This window comes from Tupaia chinensis, unplaced genomic scaffold (genome assembly GCF_000334495.1).
Source record: "Tupaia chinensis unplaced genomic scaffold, TupChi_1.0 Scaffold000074_1, whole genome shotgun sequence".
Taxonomy (NCBI): domain Eukaryota; kingdom Metazoa; phylum Chordata; class Mammalia; order Scandentia; family Tupaiidae; genus Tupaia; species Tupaia belangeri.
The window spans coordinates 6,919,656-6,946,817 of record NW_006159534.1 but is presented as its reverse complement, the minus strand read 5'-3'; the positions used below and the strand labels follow the sequence as shown (position 1 = coordinate 6,946,817).

At 41.1% G+C, this 27,162-nt stretch overlaps 1 protein-coding gene across 2 annotated transcripts in view; it reads right to left on the bottom strand.

Annotated features, from left to right (window-relative positions):
* Positions 1-8,925, bottom strand: part of VAMP4 (vesicle associated membrane protein 4) — a 32,133-nt gene extending 23,208 nt beyond the window's left edge. For both annotated transcript variants that reach the window (XM_006142358.3, XM_027768022.1), the window contains exons 1-2: positions 8,768-8,925; positions 4,529-4,649 (exon numbers count right to left, since the gene is read on the bottom strand). In XM_006142358.3, coding sequence (XP_006142420.1) covers positions 4,529-4,594 — 66 coding nt within the window. In that variant the 5' untranslated portion in view covers positions 4,595-4,649; positions 8,768-8,925. The remainder of the gene's footprint in view (positions 1-4,528; positions 4,650-8,767) is intronic.
* Positions 8,926-27,162: the final 18,237 nt, after the last annotated feature.

Sequence of the window (27,162 nt, the reverse complement as noted above, 5' to 3'; positions counted from 1 at the left end):
CCTGGCAAGCGCCCGCGCCCTATAGCAAAAACCTCTCCAAAAAAAAAAAAAAAAAGAAAGAAAAAGACCTGAAGATAGAAGGGTGTGATCCAACAGCAGCCTCTAGGATTAGAAGAGGTGAGGGAAAATTTCTCTCCTGGTGCCTCTAGATGGAACACAGTTCTGCTGGCAACCTGATTTTAGCCCTCTGAGACTCATTTTGGACTTCTGGTCACCAGAACTGTAGCATAATCAACTCATGTTGTTCTAAGTCTATGACAATTTGTCACAGCAACAATTGGAAACTAATAACCACCCATTTATCTTTTCTGAAGAAACCACTCAAGGAATTACACCAGTCAAAAAGAAAATTAAATCAGAACAAAGATCTTAAAACAGATTGGTATGAGTCATAAAATGTGTGGTCAATTCTAATGGCTAATGATAATGTGATTATAAACTCTAAGTTAATGTTATTAAAAAAGAAAAAGCTCAAAAAGAGCTTGACAAAGCTCAGAACCTGGGAGTGGGAGAGTGAAGCAAGCAAGTAAAAACATACGCATCTGGATGAAGATGGAATGGAGGAAGGAGGAATAGGGCTAGACTAAAAAGTAAAATGATGGAAGAGGTATAGTTTTTGGTATGTTGATAAAGAACATAGATTTAAACATTACTGTTAAAATATAAAGTTAGCAACAAACAAAGAGGGTAGGAAGTAAAAAGGAAATAAATTTTTACAAATAAATTTATTTATCATTCTTTTTTTTTTTGGAGAGATTTTCACTATAGGGCGTGTGCGCTCGCCAGACAGACAGAGAGAGACATTAGAAACAGAAAGCGAGAAATCACCCCCCAGGGGGGTTGGTCACGCCACAATCCCTTCTCCTCCATTCTCCTCTCGGGATCTTGGGCACACATGCACACGCGCCTGGCGTGAGTTTTAAGCTACCGGGTCCAGGACACGAACCGCGGTCAACTACGTGGGAGTCCAGCGACATAGCCATTACGCTAACTGCTGGTTCCCATCATTTTTCTTTTTTTGGAGAGGTTTTTGCTATAGGTGTGTGCGCTCTCCAGAAGGACAGAGAGACAGAAAGTATGAAATCACCCCCCATGGGGAATGGCCACACCACAATCTCTTCTCCTCTTGAGATCTTGGGCACACGCACACACACACACATGCCCGGCATGAGTTTAAGCCACTGAGACCAGGATTTGAACCATGGTCAACTACATAGGAGTCCAGTGACATAGCTATTATTCCACCTGTTGGTTTCCATTATCATTATTCTTCAATTTTGACCAAAGAGAGACAGGGAGAGAAAGGGAGAATGAGAAAGCAAGCCACCAGGTCCAGGACCTGAACCACGGTTGGTCATCCAGCACCTCAATCACCATGACACCTGCCAGCCCCCAGGAATAAAATTTTTAATCCCAGTAATTATTTAGGAAGCAAGGAGAATGAGGAGGAAAAATAACTAATTAAACAAAAGGGATAAGTAAAAAAAGGGAAAGTATAAGAGATACAGTATAATAAATATCATTATATCTGTGTACAATAATTAATATATAACATAATAAAGAATAATAGAATGAAAGAAGGATGTATTCAATATTCATTTAACAAGCATTTTTGAGCATTTTTTGTGTGCTAGGGACTATTCTAAGTAGCAAGCATTGAACAAGACATACAGAGTCTGGCTTTCAGAGAAAAAACACATAATTGTGATAAATGCTATGCAGAGAAGTCAAGCTATAATAAAACAAAACTGATGGGATGACTGCATAAGATTAAGTTGTCATGGAAAATTACTCTAAAGAGGTGAAATTTAAGTTGAGATCCAAATAATAACAAAGAGGCAGCCAAAGATCAGAATGAATTCACTGCCATCAAAGGGACTGGCTAGCACCAAGTCCAAATATATTAGTCATCACAATAAGTAAGGATGGTTTCAATGGCTCTGTTTACACACAAAAACTATACATGATTAGAGTACAAAATAATGCAACCAATATTTGTAAGAAATTCACCTAAAACAAATGACAAAGGATAAAAAAAAAGAAAGAAAATATACATCAGCAAATTATAAAAAAATGCTAGAGTTAGTAATATAGAAAAGAATTTTAGGACAAAACATTAAACAATTAAATAAGATTTTACAGTAAAAAATGTACACTCTTCCAAGAAGATTTAACAGCAATGAATATTTATACATTTAAAATATAGCTTCAAAATACATAAACAATGCTCAACTTACAAGAAATGCAAATATTCAAAATCACAGGAAATATTTGACATGTTTTTGACAGATGGAGAGAAACCAAAGACAAAAAATATCTAGAATTTTTAAATTGAATAGCAAATTATATTTTTAAATATCCAAAGTATGGATAAGCCATAGAGGAAATTAAATAAATTTCAAAAGATGGAAATTACACAGACCACATTCTCTGGCCATAATATAACCAAAATTAAAACATATAACACAAAGAAAATTTAAAACACTCTTCTAATGAACTCCTCTTATGTTAAAATGTAAATAGAAGTTGAGCAGGCTATTTAGAAATGAAACACAACGGCAACATTACAGATCAAAATATGTAGAGTATGGCCACAGTGGTATGTAAAGGAAAATGTGACCTTAGTTGTATTTACTTATGAAATCACAAAGACTTAACATATTTTAAATAAGTATTTAACTCTTTTCTTTTTTGAGAGAGATTTTTGGTATAGGGCACATGCACTATCCGGAGAGACAGAGAGACAGAAAGTGAGAAATCCCCCCAGAGGCAATTGTCACACTGCAGTCCCTTCTCTTGGGTTTTGGGTAGGCACGCATATGTATCTGGCATGAGTTTTAAGTTACCTGGTCCAGGGTTCAAACCATGCTCGACTACATGGGAGTCCAACGACATAACCATTACGCCATAACCATTACGCCATCTGCTGGTCCCAAATAAGTATTTAATTCTTAGGATGGGTAAGTTACTCATAAATAACAGATAACCTCAGAAGTCTTACAGAAAAGAATTTCACATTAAAATGTCAAAATAAGATATCAAAACATTAGTTAAAAGATGAGCACCAAACTGGGAAAAAACATCTGCAAACACCAGCAGACAAAAGGTCTGATGACAAACCAGTGAGAAAGACATTATGGAAAAACAGTCTAAGGATAAGCGTAATAATGTCCAATAGAAGAAATGGCCAAGGACCACCTAAAAAGATGTTCAAATCCTGTACTAATCGGATACATGAATTAACTCATTCCTTCAATAAATACTTCTTGAGTAATATTCTAGCTATTAAGTAACAGTCATTACCTTCATGATGTAGTTTACTTGGACTAGGGGATGATGATATGCAAGGTAAGGCATGTTTATTATTGCTGTACACAGGCATATACATGAACACCAAAGCCTTCTCACTTATTAATTGAACAAACATGAGTGCCAGGATACAGTGTCAAAAAAGTATAATGGGACACAAGGAGGTCTACACTTCACACACACTAGGTAGATAATAGTAACTATTGATGAGGATATGGAGAAACTGGAATCCTCATATATTGTTGGTGGGAATGTAAAAATTGTACAGACACATTGAAAAACAGTTTTTTGCGGGGGGCTGGCAAGTGGCATGGTGGTTAAGGGTGCTGAACTCCTACATGGCCGACTGCGGTTCAAATCCTGGACCTGGCAGCTTCCTTTCTCACTTTCTCTGTGGTTAAAAAAATAATAATGATAAATAAACTTGAATAAACTAATTCTTTAAAAAAAAAAAAAAAAGAAAGAAAGAAAGAGAAAGAAAAACAGTTTAGCCATTCTTCAAAAGGTTGAACATAAAGGGACCATAATGCCCAGTAGTTTCACTTCTAGGTATGCACCCAAGAGAAATGAAAACAAATATTCAAACGAAAACTTGTTTACCGATGTTCATAGCAGCAGTATTCAAAATGGCCAAAAGGTAGGGAAAAGAAACCCCAAATGTCCATCAACTGAAGAATGGATGAAGTGTGGCAGAGTCATGCAATGAAATACCACTCAGCAATCAAAAGAAATAAAGCACTGATACATACCACAACACTGACAAATCCTGAAAACAGTATGCCAAAGAGGCCAATTATAAAACACTATATCGTGTATGATTCCATTTATACAGAAAGCCCAGAACAGACAAGTCGAGAGCTCTGCAGTTGCCTAGGACTGAAGGACTCGTGAGAATGGTGGAGGCGGGTACTGCTTAAAGGTACAAAGTTTCTTTGGGGATGATGAAAATGTCCTAAAGTTCCCTTGAGGTGGTGGTTGCACAACTCTGTGAATACACTAAAACCCACTGACCTGTGCATGTTAAATGTGTGAGGACTAAAAGCTCTGCAAGGGCTGCGACCATGTCTTCCAATTTTTAGCATACTGCTTAGCAGAGTAGCTGGTACTTGATGAATGAATCAGTAAATGAAAAGAATGGCAAAAAGAAAGGAAGTGGGGAAAGGCTTTAGGATGCTGGATAATAAGGAATCTTTTGTAAAGATTATGATTTTGAACTTACCCTTTCACTTTTCACAGAACCAGTGACATCGTCGTCATTCAGGTGGCGTTTGAACTTGGGAGGCATTATTTTTCACTCGCGATGTACTTCTCTGCTTCTCCGCAGAATAAATATTCACCACCTTAAAGAGAAAATAAATCTCATCGGATTTGACTTCTGAGGATGAGCTAAAGTACTCACAGCAGTGCACAAAGTCCAGGATACTGGGGCCTCCCTCACTTTCTGACTTCAACTACTCCCCTCTCACTTGCTCCACTCCAGTGACCTAGGAAAGAGAACCCAACCATGTGAGTCCCCACACAAGAGAAACAGGTCAAACCACGAGAAAGTAGATGCAACTTTCCTAATGGAACAGTAGAGGAAATGAATGACTTAAGGTTTCATAAAATGCAAGAGCAGTTAGTACAGAAAAGGGGAAAATAGAAAGTGGTTCACTCAAAAGGACACATTAAATGCTTCATGATTTTAACATGGAGTCAGAAGACAGCCGTATACTTCTAGTTCTCTCACTTTTAGTTGGTTGCTTTAGCAATGACTCAGGTTTCTCATCTGTACAATAGTGATTTGTAGGCTTCTCCATGGACTTGGAATGGTTATAGTAATAGATTTGCAAACCTTCTGCAAACAACAATGTCCTACTGGTGATCCATGAAAAGAAGTAAGTTTGGTTAATAAGAGTGACTGTGATTTACTTTTTTTTCTTTCATTTGCCAGAAGGTGTGTGTGCTCACCAGAGACAGAGAAAAAAACACCCATGGGGTATAGTCATGGTATAATCCCTCCTCAGTTTCTTCATCCTGTGGGGATTTGGGGCACACATGCACACACTCCCAGAGTTTCTCAAGCCGTAGAGTCCAGGACTTGAACCATACTTACTGTTACCACATGGGTTCTAGCTCCCTTAACCACTAGGCCATAGGCCCAGCCCAATATTGTGATATATAATAATATGGAAATGTGTGCAGTCATCCCTCTTTCCTAATACACAATGGAACTCCTGAAATCTCCAGATGATAAAAGTATCTTTTCTACACTAATGGAATGTATGGTGGCTGGCAGCTCCTAGCAAGCTTCATAATGGGGCTGAGCACAGGAAAGATCAAGGAATGACCAGAGGACTGGAACCTGTCAGTCTCACCCCCAGCTTCCTGGGATGGGGAGAGGGCTGAAACTTGTGTTGCTCACCAATGATGTAATCACTCATGTCTACTAGCTAGGCCTCCACGAAACCCCAAAACGACAGGGTTGGGTGAGCCACGGGCTAAACATGTGGAGGTTCCTGGAGAATATGTGCTCCTTCTCCCATACCTTGTCCTACGCTTCTCTTCCATTCGGCTGTTCACCCCTAATCTTTGCAACATACTTTATAATAAACTGGTAAGTATAAGTAAAGTGTTTCCCTAAGTCCTGTGAGCCAGTTTAGCAAATGAACCGAACCCATGGAGAGAATCATGGGTTCCATTACAGCACAAGTTAAACAACCTCAGGCTTGAGACTGGCATCTGACACAGGGAGCAGACTTATAGGACTTAGAGTCCTCAACTTGCCGGATCTAATGGTATCTCCAGGTAGCCAGTGTGAGAACTGAACTAGAGGACACCTAGCTAGTGTCTGCTGGAGAATCTACTGTGGAATTACTTGCTTGCTGGTGCGGTCAATCTCACACATTTTGGGGCCATTAAAGTATTCTGTGCTATTGAGAGAGAATAGGAGAAATGGAGTTTCTTTTCTTATATGAAATCAACTGATTTAAACAAAGCCAATATTTTTTGTTGTTAGGTTTTTGTCGTAGGGTGTGGCACTTGCCAAAGAGAGTCAGAGAGAGGGAAAGCGAAAAATCACCCTCCCAGTGGAGTGAACATAATCCCTTCTCCTCCATTCTTCTCCTGGGATTTTGGGCACTTGTGCGTGCACACACACACGCTTGGCAAGATTTTCAAGCTGCCAGGTCTGGGAATCAAAATGCAGTCGGTCATCTGGAAGTCCAGCGCTTTAACCACCATGCCACCTGTTGGCCCCCACCTCACACCCTTTTATATGCTAGCATGCATTGAGATTTTTCTTGGAAAATGCTTGAGTATATAACATATTCAGAATTTTCTTGACAATACTTCAGACTGGATGATGGACAAATACCCCAAACCTCAGCTGAATTAAAATGTGCTATTTTTCTATGTGCTGAGGACATCAGGCACTCAGTGACACACATGCATTTTCTCTTTTACTCTGTATGACACTCCTTTCAAACAGGTTCTGAGAAACTAAGAGACAATGAAGGCTCTGCAAAGAAAAGTATCATCAACACTTATTGCACAGGCCAGCACATGGTATAGTGGTTAAGGTGCTAGACTCCCACATGGCCAACCATTGTTCAAGTCCTAGACCTGGCAACTTGAAAATCATGCCGGGCATGTGTGCATGCATGCCCAAAAATCCCAGGAGGAGATGGTGAGGAGGCATTGCAGCCATCACCCCAACCCCCTGGGGGGAAAGTGATTTCTCACTTTCCCTCTCACTGTCTCTCTCTTTCTGGCAAAAGCATGCACCCTATGGAGGAAAAAAAAATCTTAAAAAGAAAATACTAATTGTGTTTACTGAAACAGCAGAGATGTAGACTTGAGTTAGTTTTAATATTTCTTCAGTTAGTTGCCCTCTAGTCTACGCAATTCTGACTAGGAAGACACACTTTCCTATAACAACCCTGTAGCCCTTAGTAATCTTTTACAAGAAGCACCTCTACCATCTTTACATTAGGTATAGACATGTTTGTTTGGTAAATGTTACACACACACACACACACACACACAAAAGGGATAAACAAAGCCCAGAATTTAGTTTCTTAAACTAAATAAAAAATATTTTAAGTCACTTTCCTTTCAAAACAAGCCTATACACTTTCTCCCATAAGAAAAGCTTTGAAACCAGTAACTTAACCACTTAGAGCAAAACTTACAACTTGCTACCCAAGTAACAACTCTCTAGAGTTCATCCCACAATATTTGTCATGTACCTCTGGTACATTTCATTCTTCACATTTTGATTTCAGAATAATTCATTCATGCAGAAATGGTACAGAATGCATGGAAAAACAGCTGACAAAGCAAATAGCTGAACTTGAAATTTTAATTCTGTCTGTACTTTATATTTTAAACCCTACAAAGGTACTCTCCTCAATCTCTCAGAGCAAACAACACTTATATAAAACACCTTTAAGAGAGATACAGTAAAGCTACAATCTCAATAATGAGCAATCCCCATATTTGGGTCCCACAGTCCAGGGATCATACTCATGAAGATAAGAAACTCACGTCTGACAAACAGAAATGCCATCAGCAAAGCAGCAGGCAGAGTAATTAGCTACGTGTGATGGATGATTTTGGTATCAAACAACGGGAAGTAACAAATCATACATATTCTGCTTAAGATTTCTACAAAAAAAGATATGTGAATGCAGATGTTGGAGATAGGTCAGCACATAAATAGGGAGGCCTTCCTGATGTCTGTGCACAAGAAGGGAGCACCTACACAATCACACCATCAACATAGGCTTAATTGTTCTTGTATGCAGCAGTGCATTCTATATCTAATAGCTTTACGCATGATAAACTTCTAACCTGTTGTTTAATAAAATGTTGGTGTCTTTCATTGCTTTTCGGAAAAGTAAAAAAGAAAAAGGAAGCACTATGCATTTCTTTTCACAAAATTCCCGAATCTGGGCAGAGGTTTCCCTTTTTCGGCCTCCATCGCTGATTCCTCTTCCCAGTCTCTCAGCAGCGGTGAGTCTATGCAGTGTCCCCGACAGTCTTAGATGGGCACAGACTGGAGATGTCAAGTGCAACGACTCACACACCCCATTCTTGTCACTGCGAACGCAGCGGGGCTAGGGCGCCTTGCCCTGAGCCTTTAAATACAGCCAATTCCAACCCCAGAGCAGCAGCTCCGCTCAGCCCGCTCTCCACCTCGGACCAAGCCAGGTCCCCACGCCGGCTCCCGACTCCGGCCCTTCCCACCAGAAACACCGCGGTAGATAAACATCCCGGCCTGGCCCTCCCCCTTCGCCGCCGCGAGCCCTCGTCATCCCTTCGCAGGGGCCCCCCCGACCCCAGATGCACCAAATCTTCGTCTTCCCCCTAACCCTGAGGCCAATGGCCCAGCCGAGACGTTGGGGCCGGGGCGGGGGCGCTGGCCTCAGTCCTTCCTCCCACCAGCCCCTCCCGAGGGGACAGGCAGGCGCAGTACCTGAGGCTCCCCGGGAACTCCACTAGCCCTTCGGGCGGGCCGGGCCGAGCGGGTAGACCGGAGGAAGGCCGAGGAAGAAGCTGGGAGGGGGCGGCGGAGACGCAGAACCGCGTAGGTGCAGCCAGCTGCGCCGGCCCATCGAGCCCATCGACGCTCCGAGCGGCGCCTGGCGGAGGGGCGGGCTCAGGCGCACGATGGCCGAGGGAGTCGATCCGCCCCCCGCGCCTCACCCGGAAGCATTTTCGCCGGAGCAGTTTACATCTGGGTGACCCGGCTGCGCTGAGCTTGAGGGAGGATCTGGGAGGGAGGAGGAGGAGGGTGACGCGCAGAGCTAGTTTTCTGAGATAGGGAGATTGATGCATGTTCACAAAGTCAGACTTCCTCTTGAATATTAGGACTAGCTGATCCAGAGAAGGGATTTACTTAAACTTACAACTAGTTTAGATAGATTGGGGACGAGGACTTGCTGGTGTTCTTTTCCTTTGTAGAGACAAAGTCTATCCAGAAAAGTGATTGCTCTACAGAATATGTAAGGTCTAGACAACTAAAAGGAAAAGAGGGTGATTAACCAGTCTGCTTCCCTGTTCGACTTCCTGGCTGGTTATCACAAGACATTCTTCCTCAAGATAATGCCAGGCTCACATCTCCCTTAGGTGAGGCTGATAAATCCTTCTGAAGGGGTTACTGTCACTGCCATAAATTAGGCACCTTCTGATGGACTGTCACCCAATAAGGGTGTCCTTATCCTCGCCTCTGTAAAACCCTCCTTTGTGATCTTTATCCAATATAAACTCTTGCAGAACAATGTATATATATTGTAATCCCTTTACTAGTGTAAAAAATCTTCCCCTTTACAGGGTCATAGGACATATTTGTCATTTCCATCTGGCCATGCTGCTGATGGGTCTAACAGCATGCCCCAGGGCTTACTCTTATTTGATGCTAGCTTTGTGAAACATACAAACTCTTCTCCTTATAACTTTTGCTTTACAATTGTTCTTTTTGGCTTGACAAAAGCTGGATGTAGTTATCCAAAACCAATTGCAGTTTGTTTTTGTTTTACCTAACTGTTCCTTCCGTACACGATTTTATTATTTTACTCCTTTCCCCCTATCCATTTATTTACACTTTTTAAAAATTGGTATCTGTGGGTTCTTTGTTGATACAGGGTTTAATGGTCTGAGATGCTGGGCCAGGCACTTTCTAAAGACATGAAAATAAGAGAATGTGTTTTAAAACAAAAGGCAACATGAGAACAGGTGGAGGAAGGCTCCGTGGATGCTAAAGAAAAAGAGAGACTAGACACCCACTTACCAGGTGCTCTTATTTTGGGTGGTGGTGGATTTACTTCAAAATGCATTAATTGAAAGATGACTTGTCTATGGCAGTAGTGTTGAACTCTGGATCAGTCACCTGGAAAGCTTTTAAAACTGCTGATGCTCAGGCAATACTTAGATTCTGATTTAATTGCTCTAGGATGTTAACAAACGGTGAATCATAGAGTTGTTCATTCAAGTTTCTGAAAGCTTGGTGTTGAATACACTAGCTGTGAGGCTTCTACCCCAGAGCCAGGCTAACTTGGACTAAAATGATCCGTCTAAAATGAAAGCTTCTTATGGTTTCTATTTCTCTCTGAGAATGCTGGTGAGACTATCCCAGACTCCAGAGATAACCCAGATTTTTTTTCTTTTGCAGTTGACTTTGTATCTGCAGTTGACTTTGTATAATGGCTTGCTGTGGGGACTTTCTACACTGATGCCTTAGCCCATTAGTTGTTAAGCTAGAACCTTTAAGCCTCAGCCCTTAAGCATCAGCAACTTGAGGCTATATGATTACTGAGCTGAACAAATGTGTCATCACCTAACTTTTATGAGTAATTCATTGTTTTTATTAGTTTGCTATTTAACTGTATATAAAAACCACATCCATTATCCTGGGCCAGGATGTACATAACTCTTATTTCCCTTCACAATAGAGCACATGTGTGCACACAGGAAAAAGAGAGACAGAGACAGGAACACTCTGTGGTATTTTTTCACACTGTGACCCCTTTCTGCAGTCCTGCACGTTGGATTCTGGGCACTTGTGTGTGTCCGGCATGAAACCATAATTCTTTAGTTTGGTATGACTTTCTAGGCAAGGGATAATGCAAGTCCCATCCTTTGATTACCTGAACAAGGTCCTTTTGACTATCTCCAACATTTGTGAAAGTGTAGAACATGTCACTTGACAGTTACTGTGAATCAAATATACTAGTAGGACTGAATGGTTATAAATAGTGCTGAGCGTGGAGTCAGAACTTCAATCAGTTTGAGTTATTATTCCTCTATTTTCTTTTAAGTGAGCTCAGTTGTCCAGATGTTAGTCCTCTAATTTTATTACTTTCCTCTTTTTTAACATTAGACTTTCACTTGTTAGTAGGCATGGTGTCCTTCTAGGGACCTGTGTTTTTATACTCTTCCCAAACTAATGTCTGGGCTTCTGCTGGGGGAGGAGGGAGAAGGGAATCTGAGCATCTGACTGATTTTTTAAATCAACTTTTTGATCTTTCTTCCATGTGTAACCTACATTATGCTGTTTTGCGGCATTTATCTGCTGCTTCCAATACTTGAGCCTATGCGGATTTAGCTCTGTAACTGGGGCTTCTTCAGGGTCTCCTAAACATTTCTGTTTCTCAAGTCTGCTAGATAATTGTCACTTGATACATCTACTTTCCAACTTTGAGCATTTTGTTGCTATTGTCTCCTTTTCCCATAAGACAGAAAAAGAAGTACTAATTTGTAAGCATGCAAACAAATGTAAAACAAAATGAACAATGAACTATTCTTTTTCATCTGTTAATGACTGGGAAAGGAGTTAAACCAAAGATCTATAATCCGTTCTTTCCCTTCACAGGAGAGCTCCCTCCTAAGAAAGAAAGTAAGCATGCAATTATTTTGCTGGTAATCACAGACATCCTGGCAAACAGACTAATGGTATTTTCTATAAGGAGAGTCCAATTCCTTTAGCAAGATGTCCCTGGGATTGTTTACAGTAAACACATCAGGGATCTATGTGGATTTGAGGGTTATGATTCTAGAAAATGCTGTGTTAATTATGTAACTTAGCATAAAATGGAGATGTTTCATAACTGAGTTGGCTCCTTCTGTGTAAGTGGGGTGGCTGCCTACTGTATATAGAAACCACATCCATTATCCTGGGCCAGGATGTACATAAAGCAGGAAGAAAGAACTTGGGGAGTAACTTGAAGAGTCATGCACTTTGGCAAAGAGTCTGTACTTTGTGCTTTTTAGGTATTGATATCCTTGAAATTATTAGTAAATCTCGATACTGGGTGATCTCTGATTTGTGTGAGTCTGATTCAACAATTTGGTCCTGTGTGTTAGCTCAATGATGAGCTTCAAAAAGTTTGGTAATACAGTGTTGGGAATGTGTGGGGTGGGTATGGTGGTGGGGTTGGAGGAGCAAGCATTCTTATTTTTTTTTTTTTTTTTGGAGAGGTTTTTGCTATAGGGCGCGTGCGCTCGCCAGACAGAGAGAGAGACATAGAGACAGAAAGCGAGAAATAACCCCCAGGGGGGATGGTCACGCCGCAATCCCTTCTCCTCCATTCTCCTCTCGGGATCTTGGGCACGCACGCACACGCGCCCGGCGTGAGATTTAAGCCACCGGGTCCGGGACGCGAACTGCAGTCGACTACGTGGGAGTCCAGCGACATAGCCATTACGCTAACTGCTGGTTCCCCAAGGAGTAAGCATTCTTAAACACTGTTGGTGGGAGTGTAAATTGATGCAAATTTCTTTTTAAGTTAAAGATAGCAGTGCATGTCAAGAATTTTGTATGAAGTTTCTTTTGATATACCAATTCCATCTCTGAAATTTATCTCATAGATATATAATTTGGATAACAGTGTTCTATAAAAGTCGTCTTTATAGAATTTTTGTAATAGAAAGATAGAAAAAAACTTGAATTTCTTTTTTTTTTTTTTAAGAGGTTTTTTGCTATAGGGTGCGTGTACTCGCCAGACAGAGACAGAGAGATAGAAAGCGAGAAATCACCCCCCAAGGGGGATGGCCACACCGCAATCCCTTCTCCTCCATTCTCCTCTCGGGATCTTGGGCACGCAAGCACACGCGCCTGGCGTGAGGTTTAAACTACCTGCTCCAGGACGCGAACCGTGGTTGACTATGTGGGAGTCCAGTGACAGCCATTACGCTAACTGCTGGTCCTGAAAAAAACTTGAATTTCCCAGCAATAGGAAATTTCTGAAATAAGTTATACCCATTCAGTAGACAATAGACAGCCATTAAAATGAACTGGAGGGCTAGCCAGTGGCATTGTGGGTAAGGCAGCTGGATCCTACATGGCTGGCTGAGTTGTTCAAGTCCTGGACCTACAGGGTTAAAGAACACGCCAGCCCGTATGCGTGCATGCCCAAAATCCCCAGAAGGGAAAATGGGGGAAAGGGATTATTATGTGACCATTCCCCCCACCCCGGGGGGGTGCTTTCTCCCTCTTCTCTCTTTCCCTCTCTCTTTCTCTCCCTCCCTCACTCTCTCTCTCTCCCTCTCTCTCTCTGAGCATACACACCCCATAGCAAACTTAAAAGAAGAAGAAGAAAACCTGGATAGTTCTACTTGTGCTAACATGCAATACCTCTGACATGTCACTATAGGGTGAGAAAAACAAGGTACAAGACAGTAAATAAACTATTTCAATTGAATAGTGCATGTGCACGTGTGCACACACACACACACACACACACACACCCCACAATGATTAGGATTCTGGCATGGGAAGTGTTATATATTGAATTGTATCCTTTTAATTTGTTATATTGAAACCCTAATGCCCAATGTGACTGTATCTGAAAGTAGGGATTTTAGGGTGGTAATTGAAGTTATCCGATAAGGGGTAAGATATGGTACTAAATAGTGTAGTTCACGCGTGTCTACACACTTCTCTGTTGGATGACTATTAAGAATCTAGATATTCAGTCCCTGGGTGAAAAAAAAAAAGTGTCTTTTCTAAAGAAATAAAATGGTTTCAGAAGAAAGATGTCCATGTTTTGACAGTTGGCGGTTTTCACTGTGTAATGCACAACTCCTTTAATTAGCGTCTAGCCAATTGGCAGTTGGTAAACCTTGATAGTGTACACAGTTTCCAGTCAGTTTTTCAGTAGACAGAGGTTTCTATTACTGATATATAGCATGCTTTCAATACAAATGAGAGCTCGCTTATCAATTTTGCACAATCTTCTATATTTAATATATAACATTCTTTTACTATGAATGAGAGATCACTCACCAGTTTTACATACAGGTTTCTATAGCATGCTTTTGATATGAATGAGAGATCACTTCCCAACTTTGAAGTATACCCAAGACCTTTTATCGGAGCATGAGTTTACTGGTTGGAACACCCCCTGGTCTTTGTTATAGATTGCATTATTTATGACTTCCAGCTTCATTCTCTTCAAAATTGAACATGAACTTAAAGATAGCTTTCAAGCAATTTGAGTTCCAAGGCAGTCTAGATTTTGTGCAATTTTTCCCCAAAGTTTTACAAATTTGTCTTACTTATGCTTAGTTCTTCAGTAATTTTTGCTCATTGTTCATTTTTATCAGTTTAGTTTTCATAGAAGCAATAGCTTTCTGTGTGTATTTCATTAGTTTAAGTATTTCATTATATTCTATAAGTATAATAAGCTTAAATATTTTAGGGACCAAACACAAAATGACTATTGAAAGCATATAACTCAACTAGTTTGGAGAGGAAATTTACTAGTATCATCCAGCTAATCATTAGCCTCTCAGGCTCAGAGGCCTTCATGTTAGGTAAATACAGTGTTAGTTTAGTTTTAATGTGGAAGCAATCAAACATACCAGAGAATATGTATGAAAAATTCTTGTAAACCCTTTATCCAGAATTACTAGTTATTAACATTTTTTGTTGTGCTAACCTCAACTCCTAAATGAGTTTCATGATTCAGTGTGAATAATATCAAAATACTTCAGCTCTTTTTCTCTCCAAGTAGATGAGGAAACAGGGCCAGAGAGTTTACATTGGCTTGTTAACATTTGATTTCATTTGCTCTATCTATCTATTTATTTATGGGAGAGGATTTTGCTATAGGGCACATGCGCTCATCAGAAAGACAGAGACAGAGAGACAGAAAGCGAGAAATCACCCCCCCGGGGGATGGCCACGAAGCAATCCCTTCTCCTCCATTCTCTTCTCGGGATCTTGGGCACACACATACACGCACCTGGCGTGAGTTTAAGCACCAGGTCAGGAACTTAAATGTGGCTGCCATTCATTAAATGTCTACTTTTTAAGCACTATGCTTAATACTTAGCATATGTTACTTTATTTCAACACACCACTCCTCTGATATTAAGTATCATAATATAATAATATAATAAAATTTTCATTTTATTGATTAGAAATCCAAGGTTCCAAATTAGAGAATGATAAAGTTAGGAACACTGGTAAATATTGCAGAGCTTTAAGGTGCCATAAATATTTTATCAAATGGGCCACATGCTTTGTCCTTAAAATAGGAATTAGGCAGTTTATTCTTAGAGTGTGTATAGGTAGATTCTGTCAGGCACGATGTCTTGTGATTATTTTACTTGATTCATAATGTTTTCGTCTGCTGAAGGTGAAATGCAATTTTACTTTCTTGCTGAAGATGGTAATATTGATCTTGGGTGATATATCAAAGTGAATCATCAGCTATACATGACAGGTATTTGGTTAAAGTCTAGAGGTACAACGAGGCTAAACAGTGTTTGCTGTTCTCCGTGAACTAACAGTCTTAGGTGGAAACACAAAACTTAACAACTGTTGAAAGTTGAATGAACTCAAAAGGTGGAGGTGGAGGATGAGGGCACAGGATAATTTCTGCCTCCTTATTGTCTTCTAAGAATGTCACAAACTCTTAGTAAAATAGTTGCATATATTTTAGTTACTTTATAGACAATATAGAATTTCCCCACTTTTATAGATTTGTATTTCTTCTCTGCAGTTATTGTAATAGATCAGTTAGCAAGAGTTTGGCCTATTGGCATTATTTTCTTTTAGCATTTCAGGACAGTAGAAGGTCAATCAACAATATGAACAATTAACACTTGTGACATAGATGACCTCAGTTCGAGTTCCGGACCTGGTGGCTCACTTTCTCACTTTCCCTCTCTCTTTCTCTGCTCAAATAAAAATAAATAAATAGGAACCAGCAGTTAGCGTAATGGCTATGTCACTGGACTCCCCCGTAGTTGACTGCGGTTCGAGTCCTGGACCCGGTGGCTTAAACTCGCGCCGGGCACGTGTGCGTGCGTGCCCAAGATCCCGAGAGGAGAATGGAGGAGAAAGGATTGCAGCGTGACCATCTCCCCTGGGGGGTGATTTCTCACTTTCTGTCTCTCTGTCTCTGTCTGGCGAGCGCACGCGCCCTATAGCGAAAACCTCTCCAAAAATAAATAAATAAATAAATAATAAAATTAAATAAATAATTCTTTTTAAAAATAGGGAGTGATTCTAGTTCCCTAGTAAAATTCTCCATCTTTTTCTTCTATTTTCTTGAACATATTATTTTTTTTCTCTTTTATTTTTTTAAAAAGAATTATTTATTTAATTTTATTTATTCATTCATTTATTTTAATTTGACCAGAGAGAGAAAGTGAGAAAGCAAGCCTCCAGGTTCAGGACTCGAACTGTGGTCTACTACATGGGAATATCCAGTGCTTTCACCACCATGCCACCTGCTGGCTCCCCCCCCTTTTCTTTTATATTCTTTTTTGAACATTTTAATCTTGTCTGTTCATCTAATACTTGATTACCGATGAACTTGTTTCTATTATCCATTTTTTTCATGAGTTTTGGTCATATGCCTTTGTCACTTAGCATGCTTAATAATTTTGATACTAATTCAACATTGAATATGGAGTTTAAAATAACTGAGTATTAATAAATTGAGTAGAGTGACCAGCAGGTGATGTGCTGGTTAAGGTGTTGGACTCCCAAATGGCTGACCATGGTTTGCGTCCCAGACCTGGCGGCTTGCTTTCTCTCTTTCCTTCTCTCTCTCTCTCTCTTTGGTGAGTCTATGTACCCTATAGCAAATATAAATAATAATAATAAATATTTTTTTAAAAAAATGAAGTATAGACCCAGGCACTGTGGCACAAGGTTGGAGGCTACATGGTCAACCAGTTTTGGATCCCAGTTAGATTTTCTGGGGATACATGCGTGGGTACCTGTACTCAGGATCCTGAGAAGCTGGATGACTGGAAAAGGGAGACTATGGTGTAATAAAACCATGTCGCGGGTTTTTCTTTTTCTTTCTTTTTTTCTTTCTCTCATCCATGCACACATGCTATCATTTAAAAAAATTAAATATAAATTGGGACCAGCAGATGGCTTAGTGCTTATGTCGCTGGGCTCTCACATAGTCGACCATGGTTTGCATCCCAGACCCAGTGGCTTAAAACTCACACTGGGCACATGTACATGCATGCCCAAAACCATGAGGGGAGAATGGAGGAGAAGGGATTGCAGCACGGCCATACTCCCTGATGGGGAGGTGATTTCTCACTTTCTGTCTCTCTGCTTCTTTTTGTCTTTCTGGTGAGCACACGTGCCCTATGGCAAAAATCTCTCTTAAAAAATTAAATATAAATTATTGAGTATAAAAAAGAATATTCAGGGACCAGCAAGTGACATGGTGGTTAAGGTGTCTAGACTCCTGCAGTTAACTATGGTTCCAGTCCCAGACCCAGTGGCTTGAAAATCACACTGGGTGCATGTGTGTGCATGCCCAGAATCCCAGGAGGAGAATAGATGAGAAGTGATTGTGAGATGGCTATCCTCCCTGGCGGGGGGGAGGGGGGATTTTTCACTTGCCCTCTATCTGTCTCTGGCTAGTGAGTGCATGTGCCCTATGGCAAAAACAAACAAAAAACAAGAAACAAACAAACAAAAACAAGAAACAAACAAACAATAAAACAAACACTAAAAACTCAATGATGTAAGCATCTTAGCCTCTACCCTAAATAACTTCAGAATTCAGCAGATATTTGAGGGGAGCCCCATCTGGGTCTGCTTAGCTCTTCATTCTTCCCTTCTCTTTGGGAAACTCCAACTTTGTCTCTCCAGCCTGTGAAAACAATTTCCCCTCCTTTTATTTGTTTGTTCGTTTGTTTGTTTGGGTCCAGCTCTCAGCATTGTGCTGTGCCCGCAGGGAGGGAGCAGCTGGAGAGAGTCGGCTGAGCTCAGTCCAGCCTTTCCTCCGTCTTGTTGCTTCAGCAGCTCTGTGAGTGCCGTATGGGATATGTTTGGTACTGACCTGACTTTTCTGTTTGTTTCCAGGAGGAGAGAGAGTGCTTCAATCTACTCCATCATACCTGAAGGCGTAAAGAGATCTGAGCCACATTTACAGAGGTACTGAGAGAGAGACTCACTTGCCAGGGACCACATGGCTCTAAGAGTGACAGTTGCTCATGGTCTCCCAGGTACATCTGGCTAGTCAGAGCCCTACAGGTCTCACAGTAGCCCTGAGCGGGAGGTGAACAGGAAGGACAAGGGCTCCTCGTTTCTTCAGGCAGCAGAGGCACAAGTAGCCAGCACCACGCGATCAGAAATACTTGGGCAAGCTCACTTTCTGACATCTCGCACAGAGGTCGGCAGGGTCTCCTCTTTATATTTCCATATATGCATGGGTAGGTCATATTCTTCATCAACCTTTGCATGCAGGACACCTGCATGTTTGCTATTGCTGGTTCCCTTTATTAGAATTGAGAATGTTAAACATCAAATTGTAATGGCAGGCTTAATGCTTGCCGTAATTTAAAATTAGCAGTGGGCATAAACTTTCAAGACAGTATCGTTATAATATGATTTAAAATCTTAGTGATTCCTATCAGCAACAACAGCACAGGCCCTGGGGCCAGCAGTGGTGCAGTGGTTAAGGAAGTGAATTTCCACATGACGACTGCAATTTAAGCCCTAGGGCTTGAAAGGCACGGGGATGGGGGCCAGTAGATGGCGTAGCAGTTACATTGTTGGACTCCCACATGGCTGACCACAATTGGAGTTCTGGACCCTATGGCTTGAAAATCAGCAGGCGTGTGTGCCCAAGATCTAGAAGGAGAATGGAGGAGACCAGCAGATGGCGTCATGGTTATGGAATAGTTATGGGATTGCAGTGTGCCCATCCCATCAGGGCGTGATTTCTCACTCTCTCTCTCATTGTCTCTGTCTCTGTCTCTCTCTGGTGAGCACATGCCTTGAAACAAAAAAAAAAAAATCCTCTTAAAAAATAAATAAAATCATGCTGGCATGTGCGTGTATGTGCACATAATCCTTAGTGGAGAATTGAGGAGAAGGGATTGTAGCATGGCCATCTCCCTTGGGAGGTGATTTCTCACTTTTCCTCTCTCTATGGTAAAAACCTAGAAAAAATACTAAGGAAAAAAACCTCACAGGCACATCTAGTATGACTGAGGGTTTTATTATTTATTTATTTTTCTTTTTGAGGGACTTCATTTGTAATAGAAAGAAATTCTAAAGTTCTGTTAAAGGTCATGACAATAGAGATAATATTTTCCCCATCTAAGTTTTCAGATTTTCTGAATTCTTTTTTTTTTTTTGAGAGGTTTTTTTGCTATAGGGTGTGTGCACTCGCCAGACAGACAGAGAGAGACAGAGAGACAGAAAGTGAGAAATCACCCCCCAGGGGGGATGGTCACGCCGCAATCCCTTCTCCTCCATTCTCCTCTCGGGATCTTGGGCACGCACGCACATGCGCCCGGCGTGAGTTTTAAGCCACCAGGTCCGGGACACGAACCGCGGTCGACTACATGGGAGTCCAGCGACATAGCCATTACGCTAACTGCTGGTTCCCCAGATTTTCTGAATTCTATCCATGGTTCCTCAAGGGTCTCCATACTTGGATGTCTCACTTTAGGTATTTCATTCTTTTCCACAAGATGTGTACAGCCCTAAGGCTGCAGAGAACGACAACTCTTTCTGTACCTGTCGCTCCCAGACGCGAAACATCCTGCTTGTTGGCCAGGGTGGACTTCCTGACGAGAGTGCAGGCGTCCAGCTTACTGGTGTGTGCATACCTCTGCCTTGCTGAGAATCTCGGGACTTCACACACACTTAAAACACATCCATTACAGTCAACATCCCTTCCCTAACTGCAAGTGAAAGAAGTCAGTCACAAAATGTCACATACTGTGTGGTTCTATTTATATGAAATGTCCAGAATAGGCAAATCTTTTATTTATTTTTAGATTTTTGTCATAGACTGAGTGTGCTCAGTGGAGAGAGATAGAAAGAGACAGAGAGAGAGAGAAAGTGAGAAACCACCCACCCTAGGGAGGGATGGCTATGCTGTAATCTTTTTCCTCTATTCTCCTCTCTGGATTTTGGGCATGCACACACATGTACCTGGTGTGATTTTCAAGCTGCCAGGCCTGGGACTCAAACCGTGGCCAGCCATGTGGGAGTCCAGCACCTTAACCATCATGCCACCTGCTGGCCTTCAAAATAGGTAAATCATTTTTTTTTTTCTTTTTAACTTTTTTTAAAAGAGATTTTTGGTATAGGGCATGTGCATTTGCCAGAGAGACAGAAAGAGAGAAAAAGTGAGAAATCGCTCCCCTAGGTGGGGTGGCCAGACTGCAATCTCTTCTCCTCCATTTTCTTCTTGGGATTTTAGGCACACATGCACATGTCCCTGGTGTGAGTTTCAAGCCTCTGGGTCTGGGACTGAAACCTCAGTTGACCATGTGGGAATCCAGCGCCTTAACTGCTCCACCACCTGCTGGCCCCTAGGCAAATTTTTAGAGACAGAAAGGAGATCAGTGGTTGTGAGGGGATAGGGCTGAGGGGAAAGCAGGACTAACTGTTCATAGGTAGGGAGTTGTTTTTAGGGGTAATGAAAATATTCTGGAACTAGATCATGATGATAGTTGCACTGCATTGTGAATATACTAAAGCCACTGAAGTGTGTGCTTTCAATCGATTAATTTCATAGTACCTGAATAATATCTTTTTTTTTTTTTTGGGAGAGGTTTTTCCTATAGGGCACATGTGCTCGCCAGAGAGACAGAGAGACAGAAAGCGAGAACTCACCCCCCCGGGGGGTAAGGCCATGCTGCAGTTCCTTCTCGTCCATTCTCCTCTTGGGATCTCAGGCATGCACGCACATGCGCCTGGCGTGAGTTTAAGCTACCGGGTCTGGGACTCGAACTGTGGTTGACTACGTGCGAGTCCAGCAACATAGCCATTACGCCAACTACTGGTCCCCTATCTGAATAATATCTTAATTTAAAAGATACCATTATTTAAAAAAAATCAGTTTGGCTGCTGTATCGTGGTAAATCGATGAAAAGCCTATTAGGCAAAGGACCTGAAGTTACGAAGTTTGAACAAATTCATACACTGAGAAAGCAGCATATCTTTCTGATGCCAAATGGCATATTCCTAACCTCCATGCTGTGGTTTCTAGTAAGTAGCCCCCTCTTCTGTCAGGTATCTCCAGAAGTACCCATACCATAATCCCCGAAGACACTTTTCTGTTAAGTTCTTCAAATATTAGAGCCACTGCTTGGATGAAGTTTGCAAACAGCTAGAAAACATTATTCAAACAGTTATTCAACTGTGTGTCAGAGCAATGAGGATAAAGTTTCACCATTCAAAGACAGGGTGGATTAGGATAGTAAAAAGTTTTGGCACTATAATTGAGATTCTTAGGAAAACACCTTTCTTGTACCTCCATGGCAAGAAAACAGTTCTAGTTTAAGAGGATTACATAGAACTATAACTTTTTGTTGGACAAGAGGGAATTTTGTTCTCCAGGTTTCTTTGACAGCTCTGGATCTGAATGTTAAAAAGAATATCTTGGGTGGAGCACTTATGTGAATTTTATTTATTAAATGTGACTTTAAAATCCATTCCCTTGGTGGTGGAAAATATTTTGTTATGGGCAGAGGACAGAGATCATCCATTAAAAGAAATAAGGGATATATGAGATGCTCATGGGTGAGGGTGCTGGGCATGAGAGTTTAGGAGAAAAACAAGTTGTTTTTCAAGGTTTTGTTTATTTTTCTCTATAAAAGAAGTGTGGAATGAAATTAGGGAGAAAACACTGTTATGATTTAGCCTTGTAATCTTTCCCAGTATCCAGGTGTCAAAAAATAAAGACAGGAGGGATCATCAGTTAGCGTAATGGCTATGTCACTGGACTCCCATGTAGTCAACCGCGGTTCAAGTCCTGGACCCGGTGGCTTAGACTCACATCAGGCATGTGTGCGTGCGTGCCCAAGATCCTGAGAGGAGAATGGAGGAGAAGGAATTGTGGAGTGGCCATCCCCCTGGGGGGGGGGTGATTTCTTGCTTTATGTCTCTCTATCTCTCTCTGTCTTTCTGGCAAGCGCACGCACCTTATAGCAAAAACCTCTCCAAAAAAATAAATCAATAAAAATAATGAAAGAAAATAAAGACAGCATCTAAAAGGAGGCTATGCACACTTTCGCCGGTAGGGGTTCACTGTGCCAGGCACAGGCCGCCAATGTGGGAACAGTTGCCTCATTTCTTCTGGCTGTTCAGCTTTCAGTTATCGCCCACTGGCCCTGAAGGGAAACAAATTCCCCTGTATGAAATGCTCTTTGCTTGCCCCCCATGAAAGCAGATGTATATGCCTCACAGTCCTCGCAGAGTGGAACCTAGTGCACCTCCACTTGTTCCCAGTGACCGAGAGGAAACTACTGACAGGCAGTCCTGGGACTCAGATATTAATATCATACCCAGAGGCAGTCCTGGCTGAATTCCCTCAGTCAGTCACACATAACCTTTTTATTTATTTTCAACCAATTGTAGTTTGTCTCAATGATGTATGTGTATTTGTGTATATGTGTGCATTTAAGAAGACAGCGTGTAATTATCTCCTAGGATGACACGAATTTGCTAGTATTCAGGGCTGACACGTTCTCCCCGGCAAAGGGGTCAAACATGCCAATGTAAAAATTAATTCTGCAGTTCTGAACCTCCTTCCCATGAATTCAAAGTAATTTATGAGGGCTGGTCCTGCAATGCAGTGGTTAAAGGAACTGGATCCTACATGGGTGGCCATGGTTTGAATCCCAGCCCTGACAGCTTGAAAAGGTGGAATGGGTTGTAGTATGACTGCCTCATTGGGGGTGTTTTCTCTCTCTCATTCTCTCTGGCAAGCACACACACCTGGAACACACACACACACACACACACACACACACACACACACACCCCTTCAAAGTAATATATGAGAAAAATTGGCAAATCGTACATGCTATACAACTAAAAATTACTATTACGACTATCCCAGTCTAAGGAATCCAGTATTGGCCTGAGAATTACTTGTCAAGTCAACAATATCTTCAAGGAAGTGCTGTTGCCCTGCTAGTAAAATGGTTTAATATTACCTGCTAGTAAAATGGTTTAATATTACCTGCTAGTAAAATGGTTTAATACTATTGCCTTCCATTATTCCAAGCCACAGGAGACTGTTTGTTTCTTAACTTCTCAAATGTGAAAAACAAATCCATTTGCTAAGATTTCCAGTATGAAACAATTTCCAGCATTATACGAGCCACTGCCTACACACCAAGCAGAGATTCTTTTTACCCAGTTTTATATCCCACTCATGAGGCATTTTCATGTCTTGGACCACCAGCTCCCACCAGACACTGACAGAGTGTGAGAAAGTCTGAGTCCTGGGACAGGCATACAGGGTGGGGAGTCTGGCAATTAGCCCTGGCCTTTACTAGAGTAATGACTTCTGAATTCCTTTGAAGTAACAGGCTCACAAATAATACCATTTAAAAAAATTTATTTTTCTTTTTAGATTTTTGCCAGAGGGTTTTCTGGAGAAAGACACACAGAGAGGGAGAGTGGGAAATCACTCCCTGGGGGGCGGGGGAGCCACACCACAGTTCCTTCGCTCTTCTCTGGGGATTGTGGACTTGCACACACATGCACTGAGTATGTTTTTCCAGCCACTAGTCCTGGAGCATTTACCCACGTGGGCTCCAGCGCCTTAACCACCGCGCCACCTGCTGGCCCCATGGTGCCATTTCTTTTCCCACTGCCTTCTGTGAAGTATTTCCTCAGTCATCCAGAAGTGAAGTGGGAGCATTGTGAATCCATGATATTTTTATTCAGTCCTTCCTGAGATCCTGTCTCAAGGAGTCTTTTCCAGCTGTCATGATCCTGCTTCTCTGTTAGCTTTTCGTGGCCCGACAGACTTCAGTAAATGTTGGGATAAATGACTTGTCAACACTTGCTCTCTGTTTCTAACTTTATCTTCTGCCCTGTTCCTCCCATTGCACCCCTTCTGCCGGAACCACACCTTCTCTCTCCTTCTCACATTTATGTTCTGTTTTAGTTTTCTATCGCTACTGTAACAAATAATTTAAAATGTAGCAAGCTATTTACATATAAAAATAATTTGTGTTACTATATCACAATACAAATTTGTTATGTTACAGGTATGTTCCTCAGAGATGACATAGATCCCACTAGACTAAAACTAAAATCAAGGTGTCAGTAGGAATGGATTCCTTCCTCTTCTTCTTCTTTTTTTTAGGACTGTGTTCCTTCTGCAGGCTCTGTCGGAGCATCACTTTCCTTTCCTGTCCCAGCTTCTAGCAACCACCACCTTCCTTGGTTTGGGGTACCTCTCTTCCATTTTTTTTAAATAATTATTTATTTAGTCATTAATTTATTTTAATTTGACTAGAGAGATACACAGAGAGATAGAGAGGGAAAGTGAGAAAGCAAGCCACCAGGTTCGGTATTCGAACTGCAGTTGGCCATGTGGGAGTGTCCAGCCCCTTAACCACCACGCCACCTGCTGGTCCCCACCTCTCTTCCATTTTTTAAAATTAATTAATGAATGATTTTACATTTGCCGACACTTACTTTACATATCAAAAACTTTCACTCATATTCCATAGTTCTTGACAGTTAATAAATTTCAAAATAAAAAAAACCCTGAATTTTAAAGGTAAGTTTAAAAATATTTGTTATAATTTTGTTTGTGACTCTATAACAGAGACAGTATGGTTTTAAATATTTCTGAGAAAATATTGACATGTCAATTACTCAAACTGTTGAGAAGCAAACACCCAGCACACGATTCACCCATGAACCGTCCCGACTCAGTGCTGCCTACCAAGCATTCCGTGGTTTACCACCTGTTAGCAAAGATCAGCTTCCTTTTCTTCCTTCAGTCTTCCTCAAGGTCATCCTCTGGTTGTGACTGTTCTTTTTGCAATTTCAATTGATTACAATGCTGGGCTGGAGAAGTCCAGGTTATTTTATGGTACGAATTCTTTCATATAGGTTCTCTAATCCTCTCTGCCAGGCAGAACTGTTAATGGTGCCAGGCCATCTTTCCAAGAGCTTCTGTGGGCTTCCTTGAGATCTACCTTAATCCATAGTTTTCTGGTTAATCTTCAGAAATGACATTCTAGTCAAAGCCCTGGCAATAACGCCTCTCTTCCATCTTCAAAGCTAGCAGCTTGGGCAAGTTGCTCATGCGACTGTCTCTCTGGTTCTCCTCTCCCTCTTCTGCCTTCCTCTTCCACTTGAATTAGGCCAGTCTCCCTATGTTAATGTCTCCCAGTTAGCAACTTTAATTGGATCTACAGCCTTAAGTCCTCTTTGCCATGTAACCAAACACATTCACAGGTCTTGGGAAGTAGGATGTGAATCTCTCTGGGGACACAGTATCCTGCCTACTCCATGCTTTCTCCCATTCTCTGCCTCCCACATCATCAGAAGTGCTTTTAATTTCTTATTTTACAATGAATCCTAGCAATAACCAGTTAGTTGACTATTATTATCAAAAACCTTATGAGTAGGCTTCAGTTAAATAACACTGACTACAAATTGTATATCTATTTTTTTTTCTTTTTTTTTTTTTAAGCTTTGCTATAGGGAGCTTGTGCTCATTGGAAAGGGGGGGGGTGGGCAGGGAGAAAGAGGGAAAGTGAGAAATCACCCTCCAGGGGAGATAGCCACACTGGAATCCTTTCTTCCTCCATTCTCCTCTTGGGATTTTGGGCAGACATGCACACACACCTGGCGTATTTTTCAGGCCACTGGGTCTGGGACGCAGACCATGCATTCGGCTATGTGGGATCCAGTGCCTTAACCAGCACGTCACTGGCTGGCCCCAGATTTGTGTTTTCAGAAAAACATTCCACAATTTTCAATGGCTTAGTTCTTATTTTAAATACTGGTAACCACTCTGGGGATCCTACTAAAATACAAAGCATTTAAACATCCAATTGGTTTAAAGTAGCTAACTATATTAATGATAACATATTTATTAGTTCTATGTTATATTTAAACATTGAGAGACTATTTCAAATAAGTACAGTAGCTCCCCCTATCTGTGTTTTCACATTCCACAGTTTTAGCTGTCTTGTCAACTGAATTCTGAAAATAGGTGAGTATAGTGCAATACAATATTTTGAAAGACACCACATTTACATTTATTGCCATATATATAAATATATATATTTAAATTATATTATTTAACTTATTTATTTATTTTTATTTGACCAGGGAGGGACAGAGCAAGAGAGAGAGAGGGGGGAAAGTGAGAAAACAAGCTGCCAGGTCCAGGACCTAAATGGTGGTCAGCCATGTGGGAGTCCAGTGCCCTTGACCATCATGCCACTTGCTGGTCCCTATTGCAGTATATTTTGAAAATTGTTCTACTTTATTATTGTTGTTACTCTATAATCAAATGTCTTACTTTGATAAGTTGTAAATTAAACTTTAGATATCTAGGTATAGGATAAACATTTTTTTCCCTATCTAAGTATAGTGAAAAAAATCATATATAGGGGTTTGGTCCTATCTATGGTTTCAAGCAGTCATGGGGAGGGCAGTCTTGGAACATGTTCCCTACAGAGAAGAGGGAATTACTGTATTTTTTTTCAAAAGAATTATTTAAAATTTTTATTTATTTTTATTATTTCTTTTTAATTTTCTATAGGGCACATGTGTTCACCAGAGAGAGACAGAAAAAGAGGGAAAGTGAGAAAGCAAGCCACCAGGTGTGGGATTTGAACAGAAGTTGGCCATGTGGGAGCTCAGCACCCCAACCACCACACCACCTGCTGGCCCCAGGACTACTTATTTTAAAAGACTAGTACTAATGTCTAATGTTAAAGAATATCTGAAACATTCTGTAAAGAGTAGTCATATTTTGAGGACCTCAAACAAGGGGTCAGAGCTTGGGCTGGGGTAGGAATCACACCTGTTTGTTTCTAATATGATATCCTTAATAGAAAGGAAATTAGAGACAGGGAAAAGCAGCAGCCACTTGTTCTTGT